We start from the raw sequence: 17,238 nt of genomic DNA, 5'->3' as shown, positions 1-17,238 counted from the left end.
TCATTATTATGAAGCCTGACATTGCTGTATTCAGATTAGATCAGCAACTTTAAAGCAGATCTCTGGTCTACTTTAGATATAAGAGAGTGACAGCAGTTCTAAAGGCTGCCGTGGTCACTGGAAACACAATAGAAAAATAAAAGATCAGTATGTTTGTGGGTATTTGGATTTTCTTTTCAGAATTCAGTATTTAACAAACATTTCAACGATTTTTGAAACCAAATATTCGCTTTATCAGGAGGTCCCACCCACAGGATAAGTATCTGAGTTCCCAGACTCGATTTGCAGATTGGGTCCAGATGATACAACTGAATCTTTTTCTACAATTATTTGATTCTGGTTGAAAAAACGTAATACTAGGCTTTTTTATGTTGAAGTAAAAAAATGTTTAATATCAAAAACAAATGTTATTTACTTACATATAGTATGTAAACTAAGCACAAACATTCAGACATGTTTTACATTTCTGAATTCTTTTATGTTCAAGGGATAGAAAGAAAGGAACCTCTTTTCCGCCAGTGGAAAAAGAAAGTAAAAGTACATGCTGCCTGGTGGTCCAGCGGTTTAGGTGCAGCACACAGGTTCCATGTGCAGCCGGCCACAGTATCGTGAGTTTAGTTTAGTCTTTATTTGTCAGGGACCATGTATAAAATCAAGAATCAACATTAAAAGCTTGACACAATGGCAACTTTTAGAATTTAAAGTCAACAGAGGTGAAAAGCTGTTATGAATACTATGACAAACCACCTCAAATACATGGATATTACATAGACCAGACACAGACACAAAGTACACAGGGTGAAGCTCTCTCTGTGCTCTTTGTCCCCGCTGCTCGGACTCTGGACTTTCTATGTGTCAGAGACTTGTTTATGGATCCATGACAAACCGGTCCTTATCATTTATTAATGTTGCACACACTGAAACTTTAACTGTGTGGGGACCAATCTAATTTTGCCAAGTTCATCATGTCTCGCGCTGAGTGAGACATTCTTAGCCTGGGCTGCTTAACTCTTCTCTGGGGAGGCGCTGTGAAGTCTGTCCCACACCCAAGTCTGGACGGACCACTACACTGCAGCTCACACCACCTTCTTCCACTGCTCCTGTGACCACTTTTAGAAAAAATCTTCTTCATTCTACTTCTTCTCCCGCAACTAAAACTCCTTCTTGCTACTACGACCTCTCTCTCTGTCTGGCTCCAGGGTAGAAAAGCCTCTTCTTGGGCCTGGCACAGAGTTATTATTATAGTGTTCAGAAGTATAGAGACAATGCAGCTTTGGGGATTTCCAATACACAGAGGATGCTTTGACTGAAACAGATTCCAGAACAATTAAAATCAAATAACTGTGGGTTTTTAAGGCCCGAAGTCACTGGAACTGTGGGTTTTTGCTTATCTTGTATCTTGAGGAAAACTCTACATTCAAGTTGTTTTCGAATAACTATATTTTCTAATTTAACATTAAAAGCAAAACAATACTGAATTCTGAACACAAAATCCAAATACCCATAAATACACTGACCAAACCTGACAAACACCATGACTCTTTCATTTCCGTGCCTTACCCAACTGATGGAAAGCACTAGAAGTTCCTGACGTCATCCAGGAAGACTGCAGTGCTCTCAGCCAATCACGTAAGGGCATTTGGACAGGCCGGGTTCAGAATGTGCTGGAAAAGCCTAACGCCCGCCCACTCTGAAAGCTGATTGGCTGACGCGCCCTGGCATTTCGCGTGTCTCTACAAAGCCTTTGCGACGTGAGTCAAGAGTCCACATTTTGTTCTGAGGTAAAAGGACGACGCGTTGCCGCTTTGACGTCGAGGAACAGCGACGTTTATCAGGTATGAATCTTATCATTAACACAATTTTAAACTATAGTTGCCTCGGCATTGTGAAAACCCATTGCGCGTAGCCTTGTTTCCATGCACCAATTTTGATAGAGGTTTCTAGAAGTCTGTGACGGGAAATTGATGTCCTGCTCGACGAATATTGTCAAACCGGTTTTGGGATTTGTGATTACTGTTTATTATCTCCAACATTACGCAGTGAGTAGTGATCTGGTATGAGCGGGATGCGGCCTGCTTCCGCCTGATCATGTGGGAAGATTCCTCCATAAGCAGGAGAGTGGTTGAAGAGTGGTTCAAAATCACAAAAGACACTCGTTTTTAGCTAGCATTTGGTGTTAATTGTGTATTTTTAGTAACGTGTTATTGCCTTTTTGTCGTGAGAGACGACACACACACACACACACACAAACCATTGTATGATATTAACTGGTGAACTAATAGGAATGTTAATGTTTGACAAGTGTGTACGCGCGTGACTTCGACGTGACTTCTGATCTTTTCCATTCAGAGAAGCCATGTCGAAGGGACCAGCAGTTGGCATTGATCTGGGGACCACCTACTCCTGTGTGGGTATCTTCCAGCATGGCAAAGTGGAAATTATTGCCAACGACCAGGGCAACAGGACCACACCCAGCTATGTGGCCTTCACCGACTCGGAGAGGCTGATCGGAGACGCAGCCAAGAACCAGGTTGCCATGAATCCGACTAACACCGTATTTGGTAAGGATTACACACGGGGAAACTGATAGTCCACATGAATTATACATGCTTTTGTTTGTGGCAGATAGAAGATGCTAGCTCCTTTTTTAATAATACACTTCTTGCTACAATTTTCCAGATGCTAAACGTTTGATTGGCAGACGTTTTGAAGACTCCGTTGTGCAATCGGATATGAAGCACTGGCCTTTTACAGTCATGAGTGATGGCGGACGTCCCAAAATGCAGGTGGAGTACAAGGGGGAAACAAAAAGCTTCTACCCAGAGGAAATCTCTTCCATGGTGCTGATCAAGATGAAAGAGATTGCCGAAGCATATCTTGGAAAAGTAAGTTGCGACACAATAGAGTTTCATCACACAATAGTCCTGCTTAATAATTCTATTGGATGAATGGCTAATGACAATTTATTTTCTAGACTGTGTCAAATGCGGTGATTACTGTACCTGCCTACTTCAATGACTCCCAGCGTCAGGCAACAAAAGATGCCGGCACCATCTCAGGCCTTAATGTCCTTCGTATCATCAATGAGCCAACTGCTGCAGCTATAGCTTATGGCCTGGACAAGAAGGTGGGTTTTCTCTTTGGATTAACTGTTGTAGTTCTACATGAGATTAATGTATTTAAAAATACTCGTGCTAAACTTTTAGGTGGGCGCTGAGAGAAACGTGCTCATCTTCGACCTTGGCGGTGGCACTTTCGATGTGTCCATCTTAACCATTGAAGATGGCATTTTTGAGGTCAAGTCCACTGCTGGTGACACTCACCTCGGTGGGGAAGATTTTGACAACCGCATGGTCAACCACTTTATTGCTGAATTCAAGCGCAAGTACAAGAAGGACATCAGCGACAACAAGAGGGCAGTGCGTCGTCTGCGCACGGCCTGCGAGAGGGCAAAGCGCACCCTGTCTTCCAGCACCCAAGCCAGTATTGAAATCGACTCCCTCTACGAAGGCGTGGACTTCTACACCTCCATCACAAGGGCCCGTTTCGAGGAGCTCAACGCTGACCTCTTCCGCGGAACCCTGGACCCAGTGGAGAAGTCCCTCCGTGACGCCAAGATGGACAAGGCGACGATCCACGACATTGTGTTGGTCGGAGGCTCTACTCGTATCCCCAAGATCCAGAAACTGCTCCAGGACTTCTTCAACGGGAAGGAACTCAACAAAAGCATCAACCCAGATGAAGCTGTAGCTTATGGAGCAGGTAAGTTTAAAGATGACTCCATTCTGTGACTGACTAACCTGGGAGTGACTTAATGTGATCTTTGTGTTTGTAGCTGTCCAGGCTGCCATCCTCTGTGGGGACAAGTCCGAGAACGTCCAGGACCTTCTGCTCCTGGATGTCACCCCTCTGTCTCTAGGTATTGAGACCGCCGGTGGCGTCATGACCGTATTGATCAAGCGTAACACCACCATTCCTACCAAGCAGACCCAGACGTTTACCACGTACTCTGACAACCAGCCCGGAGTGCTCATTCAGGTGAGGCCTCCCTGAAAGATCCAGTATTTTAGTCTCGCTGTGATGACGTTTATTCCAGCCATTCGTAGTTTCCACCAGAGGTTGAAAGACCAAAGATGGCCACGACCTTCCTTGGATGTCTGAGCGAACAGCTCTGCACATGACGGAAGTAGAATTTTAGCAAATTTCATGACCTATTTGAATTCTGTTCAACAGGTTTACGAAGGTGAGCGTGCCATGACAAAGGACAACAATCTGTTGGGCAAGTTTGAGCTGACGGGCATCCCACCTGCTCCCAGAGGCGTCCCCCAGATCGAGGTGACGTTTGACATTGACGCCAACGGCATCATGAACGTCTCTGCGGTGGACAAGAGCACTGGAAAGGAGAATAAAATCACAATCACCAACGACAAGGGTACGTTTCTATTTGACTAAGATTAACCCTACAGCGAAGATAAGAATCCTTTATTGTCCACACATGGGGAAATTTCATTGTTTCAACGCAGGTAGATGCAGAGGAAAAGAACTGATAACTTGTAGGAAGTTTGAAAAACACTCAATAGAAGATCTCTTATAAACAAACTCTTATAGATGGGGCTGTCTAAAGTTGTTTTTTTTTTTTTCCAACAGGTCGTCTAAGCAAGGAAGACATCGAGCGCATGGTGCAGGAGGCTGAGAAATACAAGGCAGAAGATGACGTTCAACGTGACAAGGTGTCTTCAAAGAATGCACTGGAATCATATGCATTCAATATGAAATCTACTGTGGAGGATGAGAAACTGGCCGGCAAGATCAGTGAAGAAGACAAACAGAAGATTCTGGACAAGTGTAATGAGGTCATCAGCTGGCTGGACAAGAACCAGGTAAGGACTACATCAGTATATAAATCATTTCTCAGTCGAAAAGAAGTTTAGACAAATTGTCTAAATTTTTTTTCTTCCCTAGACTGCAGAAAAAGAGGAATATGAGCATCAACAGAAGGAGCTGGAGAAGGTCTGCAATCCTATCATCACTCAGCTTTACCAGAGTGCTGGGGGGATGCCGGGGGGCATGCCAGGTGGCATGCCAGGGGGCTTCCCTGGGGCTGGTAGCGCTCCCGCAGGCGGGGGAAATGCTGGGCCCACCATTGAAGAAGTGGATTAAGTCATTCTGTTCTGCACTGTCTGTCCTGTTCTAAAATAAGCATGACCGTTCGCATAGACTTGCAGTCCATATGAGGTAAAGGTTATATTTGCTTGCATGATAACTACTGGTGGAACACAAATGTATTAAACCAAGCACTTTGTTCAGTTTGCTTTAAAATCCATTTCATTCCATGGTTTGATCAATGTTCTATTAAGCAAAAACTCCCTGGCATGACTTTGTTTGGACCATGTTGTAGTGTGTTTGTTATATGTAATATGCTGTATATATTATGATAATAAAACAAACCATATTTTTATTTGTATATGATCATGTGTAAATATAATCTTTAACTTTGGAGTGCCATGTGACAGTAGTTTACAAAGTAAATATCCATCAGAACTCACAGGTTTCAAGGTGTTGTCACACACTGAAGCTTTCCCAGAGCAGCTCTGAAGCAGGCAGAGATTAAAGTGGCATACTATAGGGTGATAAATAAATGTGGTTACAAATATCATTTAACTTGGTGTCATGAAAAGTGTAATGTTTTAACCTCGTTATGTATAATTATTTGACTCGTAGTTTCGTGTTTTGTTCAAGCATAAAAGTAGAGTCATGAAAATAGACTGGCAGTTGAAGTGGCCAATGAGGACACAGCAGCCTCGTGCAGACCTGGTTCAGACCAATGGGCTTAAACCGGAAACAGTCATTGATCGGATCTGCGCACTTTGTGTTTATCTCGAACGCTCTTAAATTTTAGGTCGTTTAAGCAGCCGAACTCTGCAGCTGGAGTGTCTGCGAGGGCAGGAGATGGAGCCGAGGGGCAGAGAAACGGCTTGGAATAAACTTAAACCCTTTTTGAAGTGTGCAATTGAATCAAAGTAAACAAAACTTTGTAAATGCGGTGTTCCTCACACAACACGGATTGACGCGCACATAACAGCGCAAAAAATCCCTCACAATAAGATTACAATAAACTTTAAGCTTAGTCTTGATCTATTGTGAAAATTATGTTCAGCATATCGTGAAGTGTCTGTATTGTATAACAGCCTGGGCCTTTTTTGTTACTTTTAGACCATTTTGTAATGACATAAAAGACAGACATAGACAGATGAAAGGCGGGACTGTGCAGAACTGCAGGACGTTACGTTTCAGTTTGAAACAGATCGGGTCTAAATGCTAATCAGCTGTCAATGAGCAGTCTCCTAGCGTCACACAGCACTACATTTCCCATCATGCATTTGGACTATGTAGTCCATGAAAGTTGCTTTTCCCGCCTTGCAAGCGCGCGATATTAAGGGCCGCCTTTAGCCGCCTTGCTCTGCACAGATCTGATCCACGCACATGGGCGGTGCATTCAGGGTCCGCCTAAAGCTGGGAGATTGTAAACTTTCTGTACATGGCAAACTGCCACTGCAATGAAACGATCTGTTCCCAAATACCAATGATAAATCAGACCATCATAATAATTTCGAGATGGCATAAATAACATTGCCGAAATACTGCTTACCTTTTTATCACTTGTTTTCGTCGTGGTCCTCCAGCTCCTGGTGTCGAACTCTTTTTAAAGCGGCACAGCGCCACCTGGTGTTTGGATAATACACGCGCTGGTAGTTGTTTATGATATGACGCTGTCTAACTGGAGCCTTACTTAATTGCAATTTTGCAATTTAAACCTCCTCCTCTAGAAACATAGTGATGTGAACGCTCAAAGATTATACTGTGATATATTTTCAAGTCCCCTGGGTTACCAAGCCACAGAGAGACATGGGAACATGCACCCCAACTGAGGCATCCGGAACGTCCTCTTGATGTGGAGGAGCAGCGGCGCTACTCCGAGTTCCTCACCCTATCTCTAAGGGAGCGTCCAGCCACAAATCAACATCAATTTGATGTTGATCGAGAAGTGCTTCCAATGCCAATTCAACCTTTTGTCAACAATGCTGACTCAACCAAAACACTGAACACAAAATCAATGTTTAATCAATGCCCTTTTGATACCATACCTTTCTCAAATGTAACCATAAATGTAGACTAAATATTAAACTATTACAAAGGGTAAAGTCAGGTAAATTAGCCATCTGGTAAAATGAACCACGTAAAGTTGGAGCCCTCTTACTTTTTAATTACTCACCCTCAGTTTATGCAAAGGCTCTCAATTGATTGCCTATTCTGTATTAACAAAAGTCTAAACATGATTAATATGTTTAATATTGTGGGAGGGGCCAAGCTTCAAATGCTGACGAAAAGTGACATAAGTCATAAGACAGTTCTTACTTGAATTTTAAGGTTGATAACTCAATTGGAAATGAATGTACAGCTACAGAAATTAGAACACATGTAAGTTAGTCTTCTGACAAACTGGGCCATGCCATTCAGCTAAAATGAGCCACCATCATGGGGCTCAGTGTCTTCCCAGTGTCTCAGGAGGTCCCCTGCACTGTTGTAGTACAGGAAGCTGAACATGTGGCTCATTTTACCTGAAAATGGCTCTTCTCCAAAATGCTTGCTCTGGTTTCAAAAGACAGTTGTATTTTAATACCTCATCCCTATCAGTGTGACAATAATATCAGAGATGAGGCTTCTTACAGTGATTGTTCCAAGTGATTAACTAAAAAGTGCCTTCATTTACCTGACATCACCCAATCAAAATGTAATAATACGTTACTAAAATGCTTTATGTTGCATCCAAATCCACACAGAAGAGCAGAATAGTCATTATAAATCATTGCTCTCTTTGTGCCTCTCGGTTGCTGGGATGAAACACACAAAATGCCAAACACGTCGCTGCTCACTGGTCCTGCATTGGTATATTTATTGAAACTACAATACACAAAAACACGGTAACAACACGTAGCAGCAACTCGAAACAACAACAACAACAACCCCTCAATCCCCACATTTTGGTCCAGAATCCATCATGAATAATTTTGCTTTTGCGAAGAGAAGACCCGACTCCATCTTCCGAGCTGCCGAACGAACGCTCCCAATAAACGGGATCCACGAACACTGTTCCAAATCGTAAACGGTTTTGTCCGTGAATTGAACACTGTGGATACGATCAAGAGAGTCCGCTCTGCTCTACTTGCTCTTGGCCGGTTTCTCGGTCTTCTTGGGCAGCAGGACCGCCTGGATGTTGGGCAGAACGCCTCCTTGGGCGATGGTCACACCCCCGAGCAGTTTGTTCAGCTCCTCGTCGTTACGCACGGCCAGCTGCAGGTGACGCGGGATGATCCTGGTCTTCTTGTTGTCCCTGGCCGCGTTCCCTGCCAGTTCCAGGATCTCCGCGGTCAGATACTCCAGAACCGCGGCCAGATACACCGGGGCTCCGGCGCCAACGCGCTCCGCGTAGTTGCCTTTGCGCAGCAACCTGTGCACCCGGCCCACGGGGAACTGTAGCCCGGCTCTGGACGAGCGAGACTTCGCCTTGGCCCGGGCTTTGCCTCCGGTTTTCCCTCGGCCAGACATGTCTGCGGGAGCGGCGAATAAACACAATAAATACAATGCAAAGCGCGCTCAGATCGGTTCAGTCAAATGTGAGATTTACGTAATGAGAAGAAAGGCTATTACGCTCGCAGGCGGCTCTGATTGGTGCGCTGAGGGTGGGAAGAGAGGAGCCAATGGGATCGCGTGTTTTACAGCCGCGGATTCCAGTCCTCCAATCGCGCACAAGGAACGGCACACTTTAATTTGCACGGTCTCGCTTTATATTACGAGTGTTTGTCGTCTCAGCAGGTACAGCCTGTATTTGCTCTGTGGAGGTAAACAGAGATATCACAATGGAAAATGGAAGCACAGATAACAGCGTGGTTATCTTAAAAACAATCCCTGCTTAATATCATCTTTGAAAAGTGTTAGATCCATTTTTCTGTGTAATAAGCAGCGCTGAAGATTAGGCCACTATTGGAAAACAGCATCATGTTTGTGCTGATGTTGTAAAACAGGGTTCACAAACTTTTAAACAGTCAGTGGTCGGGACCTCCAAAATACTGACGCTTGTAATATTTGACCTGCTTTTTCAAAAAGTGTACAGTTTTCCATTAAAAATAGACTACAGTGTGATAAGTTTAAAATAACCCTTTTCGCTATGTTCTAGTTCTCCAGCGTGTTCCACCCATCTGCTGTGGTCTATAGAAGAATGTAAGAACATACATCTGAACATCGTGACCTTTTAATCCAGACTAAAGTAGATCAGGTCAGTAATCCATCCATCCATCCATCCATTTTCTACCGCTTGTTCCCTTTCGGGGTCGCGGGTGACTGGAGCCTATCCCAGTGACTTCGGGCCTTAGGCGGGGTACACCCTGGACAGTGGCCAACTTGTCGCAGGTCAGTAATCATGTCAGATTATTTCAGGTTTTACTAGTTATGGGCAATACAAGTGATTATTGATTCAATAACAAGCAATACAAGTCTCACTATAACTATCTGATACCAATACATGCATTTTGTATTATAATGCATTGATAAATAAGGAATTTAACCTTGGCTATCATTGTTTTCTCTCCACTCCAGCTTGAATGAATATTTAAAATAATGAAAGAAAAAAAAAAAAAAAAGAGAAAAACATTTTTTTAAATTCCTGAATGAAAATGGATACTTTTCAATAACATGATTACATGATGAGTGTGGCAGCAGTTTGATAAGATAATCCTTTATTGTCCCACATGGGGAAATTTCATTGGTGCAACGCAGGTAGATACAGAGGTAGATACAGAAGAACAGATCACTTATAGGAAGTCTGAAAAACACTTTCAGTAGAAGATCTCCTATAAATAAAAACTCCCATAGACAAATAAATAAATAAATACATAAATACCATTGCATGTGATCACGACAGTAATTGCACATGAATATGTATCACGACGGCACATAGATTGCACATGAATTGCACATGAATTCCAACAGCAATTGCACATATGACAGAATTGCACATGGTTAGGTCAGTATTGCGAGTGTTCAGTACTAACAGTTTTTGTTATAAAGTCTGACAGCAGCAGGAAGGAAAGACCTACGGAACCTTTCCTTCACACATCGAGGGTGGATCAGTCTCTCACTGAAGCTGCTCTCCAGAGCGGACAGAGTGTCCTGCAGGGGGTGACACTCATGGTCCAGCATAGATGTGAATCTAGCCAGGACCCTCCTGTCCCCCACCTCCTGCACCGAGTCCAGAGCACAGCCCAGGACGGAGCTGGACTTCTTGATGACTCTGTCCAGCCTCTTCCTCTCTCTCTCTGTGATGCTGCTGCTCCAGCAGGCCACACCGTACAGGAGCTGATGCCACCACAGAGTCGTAGAAGGTCTTCAGGAGTGGCCCTGTCACTCCAAAAGACCTGAGTCTCCTCAGGAGGTAGAGCCGACTCTGGCTCTTCCTGTACAGTGCGTCCGTGTTATGAGTCCAGTCCAGTTTGTGGTTCAGATGAACACCCAGGTACTTGTATGAGTCCACTCTCTCAATGTCCCGTCCCTGGATGTTCACTGGTGAGGGGGCAGTGGGGTGGCGTCTGCGGAAATCCACCACCATCTCCTTGGTCTTCCCCGCGTTGATGAGGAGGTGGTTCCGCTGACACCAGTCCATAAAGTCCTGCCCCAGTCCCCTGTACTCCGCGTCATCGTCGTCCGTGATGAGTCCGATGATGGCAGAGTCGTCAGAGAACTTCTGCAGGACACAGCTGTCCGTGTCGTGTCTGAAGTCTGCAGTGTAAAGGGTGAAGAGAAAGGGCGCGAGGACAGTGCCCTGGGGCGCCCCCACACTGCAGGTCCGAGTGTCAGACACACAGTTCCGGGCTCTCACAAACTGGGGTCGGTCTGTGAGGTAGTCCAGGATCCACTCTGCCAGGTCATACTCCACACCAGCCGTCTCCAGCTTGTCCCTCAGGAGCAGCGGCTGGATGGTGTTGAAGGCGCTGGAAAGATCGAAGAACAGAATCCTCACAGAGCTGCCAGGCTTTTCCAGGTGAGAGAGAGAGCGGTGCAGCAGGGAGATGACAGCTTCCTCCACTCCGATGCCAGGCCGATATGCAAACTGCAGCGGGTCCATGGCTGAGTTCACGGTGGAGCGGAGGTGGTCCAGGACTAGCCGCTCCAGTGTCTTCATCAGGTGGGACGTGAGAGCCACTGGCCTGAAGCTGTTGAGGTCTTTGGGGCGCGGTATATATATATATAGTATATATATATATATATAATTTCAAACGGGAAAGGACCTTCCATTCCAATCCCACTTGTAACTCCTCAATATGCCAGTCAAAGCAGACTTCTCACAGTCTCAGCTTCTCCTCTTTGTTCTGCTCTGGTCTCCGGGTTCCTAGAGGAGACTAAGAAGATGTAAGGTTCAGGTGACGCAGCTGGTGTGGGACGTTTTGTTCATCAGGGTGTGTCTAACTCTTGGAGTCTGAGATGCTGAACGGGAGACCTAGTTTCTCCACAAAAGATGCTTGCCCCCGGCGTAAAAGTGGAGATGAGACAGAGAAGTAATTTGTACCAACAACACCGGCCACCTTTAAGATGCTCTTACGCAGAACTGCCACACACGCAGATGTCACACAATACACACAGTCCTTTTTTTTTTCTCTTTCAAAATCAGCTTTAAATTACCAATATGCCTGAAGTATTGTTGCTGCTGTTTGAGCTCACTATGCCCAGAACTACATTGTGAATCTCTGTAGTTGTTTTTAAAAAAGCTTTATTTAATGAGGGCAGGATAAATTAAAATACACTGACGGAAGAGAGCTGGAGGAAGCTAAGGTGCCCTGCCCTCATGAAAAAGACATATACCAGTCACTTGGATAGAAAAAATATTATATGTTTTAATATTTTTTCTATCCAAGTGACTGATATGTCTTTTATGTCTAAATTAATTCATGTTTGTCTCCTCTATGTAAAGTGTTTTTATGTATCTTGAAAAGTGCTTTACAAGTGTCAGCAGTATTGTTTTGATTATTTTGATTATTATTATTTTGATTATTATTAATCATAATAATAATAATAAATGCAATTATTTCCCTTGCATATATCGGTCTTAAAACTTAAAGGGTTTTTTAAAGATAACTGGTCCATCGGGTGCTTGAGGGTTCATGGGAGTTTGCCCAACCAGTCCACATGTGCTTTGTGGATCTGGAGAAGGCTTTCGACCGTGTCCCTCGGGGTGTCCTTTGGGGGGTGCTCCGGGAGTATTGCTCAGGGCCCTTTGTTCAGGGCCCTTTGCTCAGGGCTGTCCGGTCCCTGTATGACCAGAGCAGGAGCTGTGTTGGCATTGCTGGCAGTAAGTCAGACCTGTTTTCCCAGTGCATGTTGGACTCCGCCAGGGCTGCCCTTTGTCACTGTTTCTGTTCATAGTTTTTATGGACAGAATTTCTAGGCGCAGTCAGGGGTCGGAGGGTGTCTGGTTTGGGGACCACAGGATCTCATCTCTGCTGTTTGCAGACGATGTTGTCCTGATGGCTCCATCAAACCCGGACCTGCAACATGCACTGGGACGGTTTTGCCGCCCGAGTGTGAAGCAACTGGGATGAGAATCAGATTTTTTTGGCCCGCAAGCTTTATTGGACGGGACAGCTGAGTGTAATGGGTATGAGAGAGAAGGGAGGACATGCAGTAAATTGTCAAAGCTGAGATTTGGACTCACAACACACAACAAATGTGTGCTGCCGCCTTAACCACCGAGCAGGACAGCCCAAGCCTTTTATGGCATAAAACATAAAATCTCCAAGACAAGCAGGTAATTCCACCAAACATTGGTATTTGAATAAGTGAAAGACAAGTTTATGTCATACTGTGGAACATTGTAGGTGAAGCAAAAACATTTTCTATCAGGTGATGGAGTTGCACTGTGCACCTTTAAACAGAAGTAATAGGGTTGACTTTCTATGTCTGGGTGGGCAGGCCATCAATCCTCATAACTTGTAAAATGTTTGTCTTTTCCAAAAACACATCACGCTCATAATTGAGACTCAAATGAGAAAAAGAACAAGCAAAAGGAACAACTTTTTTTCTCATTGAAATGTCCACATCTTCTTTACTGTAATTATAATCATGGGAAGGTAACTATGGCTCACATGGACCACACAGACCTTTGTTGAGGGTCTGACAGACGATCTGACTGTGGTCCATACACAGACAGCCTCTTTAAGCTCCAGCTCCGCTCACAAGCCTGAGGTAAACCTTTTTTGGACGCAAACCAGGTCAGTATAAAAGAGAGGACAGACTGAAGCTAAGAGCACAGAAGGGCAGGCCACCAGGGAACAGCAGCAGGTCAACCAGCACCATGGCCAGCTACACGAGGTAAGTTAAATATCATTATTGTGTTTATTGTTTGCATTTGATTATGAAGCTGCCAGATGTAATTTTAAAACATGAATAAGCCTCATTCAAGAAACATATCTTATTTTAATTACAAATAATGTTAAGATAAATAATACTTAATTGTTTACGTTGCAAACTTTAATACAGTTAATATTTTCTGTCATCTCAAATATACTGCGACAAAATATATGGAAATATTAAGTATTTATATATTAATGTATGTTTTCTCTGCATTTTAGAACAGTCAAAATGATGTGGCGGATTATATTTTTATACCAATTTACCAGATCAATTCTTGCCCAAACAAATCCCATATGCTTTGGAGATTCATCTTTCAGAGCTCCAGGTCAGTAATATCAGATGTATTCATTGTTAAATCTTCTCATCCTTCTCACCCACTCCCACTTTTTTAACACCCTTGCACTATAATGGAAGTTACATGAGAAGATGCCCTATGTGTGTCTTTTACACCTTCAGAGTCCTATAGGCTGTGTGTGCGTCGTGTCTTTTACACAATGACAATATCAAAATGCTAAAATGTCACAGTTGTTTTTATATCAATGTTTTTATTTTCATTTCATCAGCTATCATTAGTTTATATTCGAGAAGTTGATACATATTTCATCCCATCTTCAGCTAACAGCGACATTGACGTTTCCTGTGGCTCAGAAAGAGTGGGTCTGTCCATTCTCATTTGCCCCATTCAATTTAACGGATACAATGAGTCTTTGATGTCCCTCAACTCCTTCCACTCAAACCCTAAGTGTAAAGGCGAAGTAGACTGGAGCACCACTCCACCAGTTCTCAGATTCAACGTCAACATCACCGAGGAGTCCATCTCTGAGTGTGGCAGCAGTTTGACAGTAAGTGATGAGAATAAACAGCGCTAAGATTGTATCACATGTAATTTAACCGCATGGCAAAGTCTGCATGTCAGTAATAAATAGTTGCCTTGTCATCAAAAACAGATTTATGTGAACGTTTTAAAATGCTGTTTTCAAAGATCTCTTACGAAGAGGGGACAGGGGCATTTGAAGACTTCTCCACAGTGCAGTTCGTCAACATCTCAGGTTCAATCTGTTCCAATGATCCCAGCAATGGAGCCATCACATATCACCAGGAGGTCATGTACAAGTTCTCCTGCCGCTATCCGCTGCAGTACCTGGTCAATAACACTGAGATGAATGTGTAAGTTATGATATATATATATAGTTGTGATGTGATTTTTATTCATCCTAAACTAAATGTATGGTGATTATGTCTGTAAATATGCAACTGACATCACAGAGGGTGTGGAAAAAGTGGTCTTGAATCATGTTTCTGATTGCATTAAAGAAAGGCCTCTGAAAAGTGTATATGTTAGAGCTGATCAGGTGTCAATGTTAGTAGTGCAGCCACTGTCTTGTAAGGTGTGTATTACTCTTAGTTATAGTCTGACAATGGCTAGAATCTCACCTCTCTGTCTTCTTTATGTATCACATGTAGAATGACCTGCTTGTGGACAACATGGGTTTTCCCCACCTTCAATTTAGAATCATCAAAACCAATTTTCTTCCAAACAGGGAAGGGGTCACACTGGCAGTTAAAGACACAAATGGGAGTTTCATCAGCACATTAAGCATGCAACTGTACCAGGTAAGAGACATTCTAAATTCTAAATGCGCTATTAGTATTTGTTGTGTATTGTCCAAAACAATGTGACTAAAATGTCATACATTTTCAAAATAAATGTTCATTTAAAACTCTCTTTGTTGGTTCTAAGGACACATCATACAATTCAACATTATCAATGCCTTTAGAACTAAAAACTAGAATTTTTGTTGAAGTGAAAGCATCCAATCTGACAAACAGGTAAATGCTTTTAAAACGATACCTTTCTGTATATTACATGTTTTGAGACTGATCCAATGCCACTTACAGATTCCATGTACTTCTTGATCGATGCTATACCACAGCATCACCTTTCTTCTCCACAACTACATATTACGACCTCTTTGTCGGGTGAGTCGTCCACGTTTAGTAATGCGAGGCTGTAATACAATTCTGTCAACAATCTCTGAAGTCATGGCCCTCTTCCAGGTGTAACCGGGACGGTCAGACCGTGATGGGCACCAATGGAGAGCAGCAGGTGGCCCGCTTCTCCTTTGAAGCCTTTCGTTTCCTTAAAGACCATAACTTGACCATCTCCACCTACTACGTGCACTGTGCCACCAGGTTGTGTGTGGACAGCATCTGCCCCTCTCTCGTGCAGGTCAGGATACGTTTATTCTTTTAAACGTAATCTTGCAGCACAAATAATAAGACCACTCACTTCTTGGTGCTTTGATAAAATGATATATCGTAGAATTCCAAACCACTAACAAGTTTTGACTTTCAGAGCTGCACATCGAAGAGGAGGCGTAGGGCGGGTGAGGCCGACTCAGTGAGCACTGTAGCCACAGTTACGTCCAGACCCATCATCATCCACATAGACAATGGTAAGAATGTCAATATCAACTGTGATCTATTTAAACAAACCATATACTTATATACTATGTCTTCTCGTCCACAGGCTATCTGCTCACACCTGAGGGTAAGCACACAACAAATATCAGTATGGATAAGTAGGATTTGAAGGCATGTTAGTTTGCCTTTCGACCATCGCTTTTGTCTAATGTGCATTTCGAAACTGAAAATAGCTACTTGCATGTGTATAAATACAGCATAATAATGACAGCCACACATGTCATACTCTACTTTGTTAATAGTAAACAACATAAAGCGTCATTGATAGCATTTGTTTACATCTAAAGTATATGTCATAAATAACACTAACAATTAAACCGGACTTTATTATCTTGGGAACCAGGTAAAGGATGAGGTCACCCATTGTGGAGCGTGTCTTAAATTACCTCCCTGCTTTTGGTTTCTTATGCTCCAAAAAAAAGTGTAACAGCTGGAGGCAGAATAGGCTAGAATTACACAGCGAGGTGTTGGTAAGAACAATGAGGGGTCTCGCCATTAAATGTGGCCTTTGCATGCGAACATCTGTGAAAGAACTTTGTGTAGTTCATGATTAGAGATCATTTTATTCTGATTTTGTTTGTAGGTTTCGCGGTAGGTCAATCGGACAAAACTGTGGTGGCAGTATCAATCATCGCGGGCATCATCGGAGCCGTCTGTGTCACTTTAGTAGCTTTTATCGTCTACAACAATTATTATGCCAAAAAGATGCCTGGACTGGGGAAGGCGATAATGTACCCACAAGACTGACAGGAGGAACAGATGATGAACAGTGATGATGAGGCTCTGGAGAAACAGCCAAGATGCAATAGTGTCATTAAGCCCCAACTTATCCAAACTGCAAAATAAACCTTGTATATATATTTCAAAAACCTCACAGGATGGTCCAACGAACACACTTGTACAGAGCTATTTGAGAGAGTTGATTTTCAGTTTCCTGAAGTATTGCATGCTGTTTAATGTATAAATGTTTAAAAATAATCATATTGTTGAAAATAGAAAACTATGCCTTTTTAAAATATATCCTAGTACTGTACATTGATGTATGTATACCTGACAACACATTTTACCTCCTGTATTTCATCAGCTGCTGTTGATTTAAACAAGCATGACTCGAGGTGGCACACTGCTGTTAGCCTCATTCAACTTGTTTAGGTTCAGGGATTCGTCAACACTGATGTCACAAAGGGAAGGAATGTATTGAGGTTTTAAACTGCCTCTAAGTAGGATTTTTGCATATGTATTTCACATGAACTGTATAACGAATCAGAAATAAAGGTTTTTACATTAATGTCC

General features: G+C 43.1%; 3 protein-coding genes and 1 non-coding gene across 4 annotated transcripts; 3 read left to right on the top strand and 1 right to left on the bottom strand.

The window, feature by feature from the left end:
• Positions 1–2,349: 2,349 nt before the first annotated feature.
• LOC140361172 (heat shock cognate 71 kDa protein) lies at positions 2,350–5,306 on the top strand. The gene is made up of 8 exons (XM_072446883.1): positions 2,350–2,561; positions 2,680–2,885; positions 2,975–3,127; positions 3,207–3,762; positions 3,836–4,038; positions 4,234–4,432; positions 4,648–4,880; positions 4,963–5,306. The coding sequence occupies exons 1-8, from the start codon at positions 2,357–2,359 to the stop codon at positions 5,158–5,160; spliced, it is 1,953 nt and encodes a 650-aa protein (XP_072302984.1). The 5' UTR covers positions 2,350–2,356; the 3' UTR covers positions 5,161–5,306.
• Positions 4,073–4,165, top strand: LOC140361286 (small nucleolar RNA SNORD14). The gene has a single exon (XR_011926965.1). It is a non-coding gene; the product is annotated as a small nucleolar RNA SNORD14 (small nucleolar RNA).
• Positions 5,307–7,932: 2,626 nt separating the features above from the next.
• h2ax1 (H2A.X variant histone family member 1) lies at positions 7,933–8,694 on the bottom strand. The gene has a single exon (XM_072446878.1). The coding sequence runs from the start codon at positions 8,605–8,607 to the stop codon at positions 8,221–8,223; it is 387 nt and encodes a 128-aa protein (XP_072302979.1). The 5' UTR covers positions 8,608–8,694; the 3' UTR covers positions 7,933–8,220.
• Positions 8,695–13,361: 4,667 nt separating this feature from the next.
• LOC140360372 (zona pellucida-like domain-containing protein 1) lies at positions 13,362–17,042 on the top strand. The gene is made up of 11 exons (XM_072445587.1): positions 13,362–13,419; positions 13,680–13,786; positions 14,077–14,303; positions 14,444–14,628; positions 15,003–15,075; positions 15,203–15,291; positions 15,361–15,441; positions 15,520–15,691; positions 15,818–15,917; positions 15,992–16,012; positions 16,529–17,042. Exons 1-11 carry the CDS (start codon positions 13,403–13,405, stop codon positions 16,690–16,692), a joined length of 1,236 nt encoding a protein of 411 aa, XP_072301688.1. The 5' UTR covers positions 13,362–13,402; the 3' UTR covers positions 16,693–17,042.
• Positions 17,043–17,238: the final 196 nt, after the last annotated feature.

The sequence above is a fragment of the Eucyclogobius newberryi genome, unplaced genomic scaffold (assembly GCF_026437365.1).
Source record: "Eucyclogobius newberryi isolate DKJ021-1_F unplaced genomic scaffold, fEucNew1.0.hap1 SCAF_15, whole genome shotgun sequence".
NCBI lineage: Eukaryota > Metazoa > Chordata > Actinopteri > Gobiiformes > Gobiidae > Eucyclogobius > Eucyclogobius newberryi.
The sequence above is the reverse complement of the archived record's forward strand: the minus strand, read 5'-3'. Positions and strand labels throughout refer to the sequence as shown.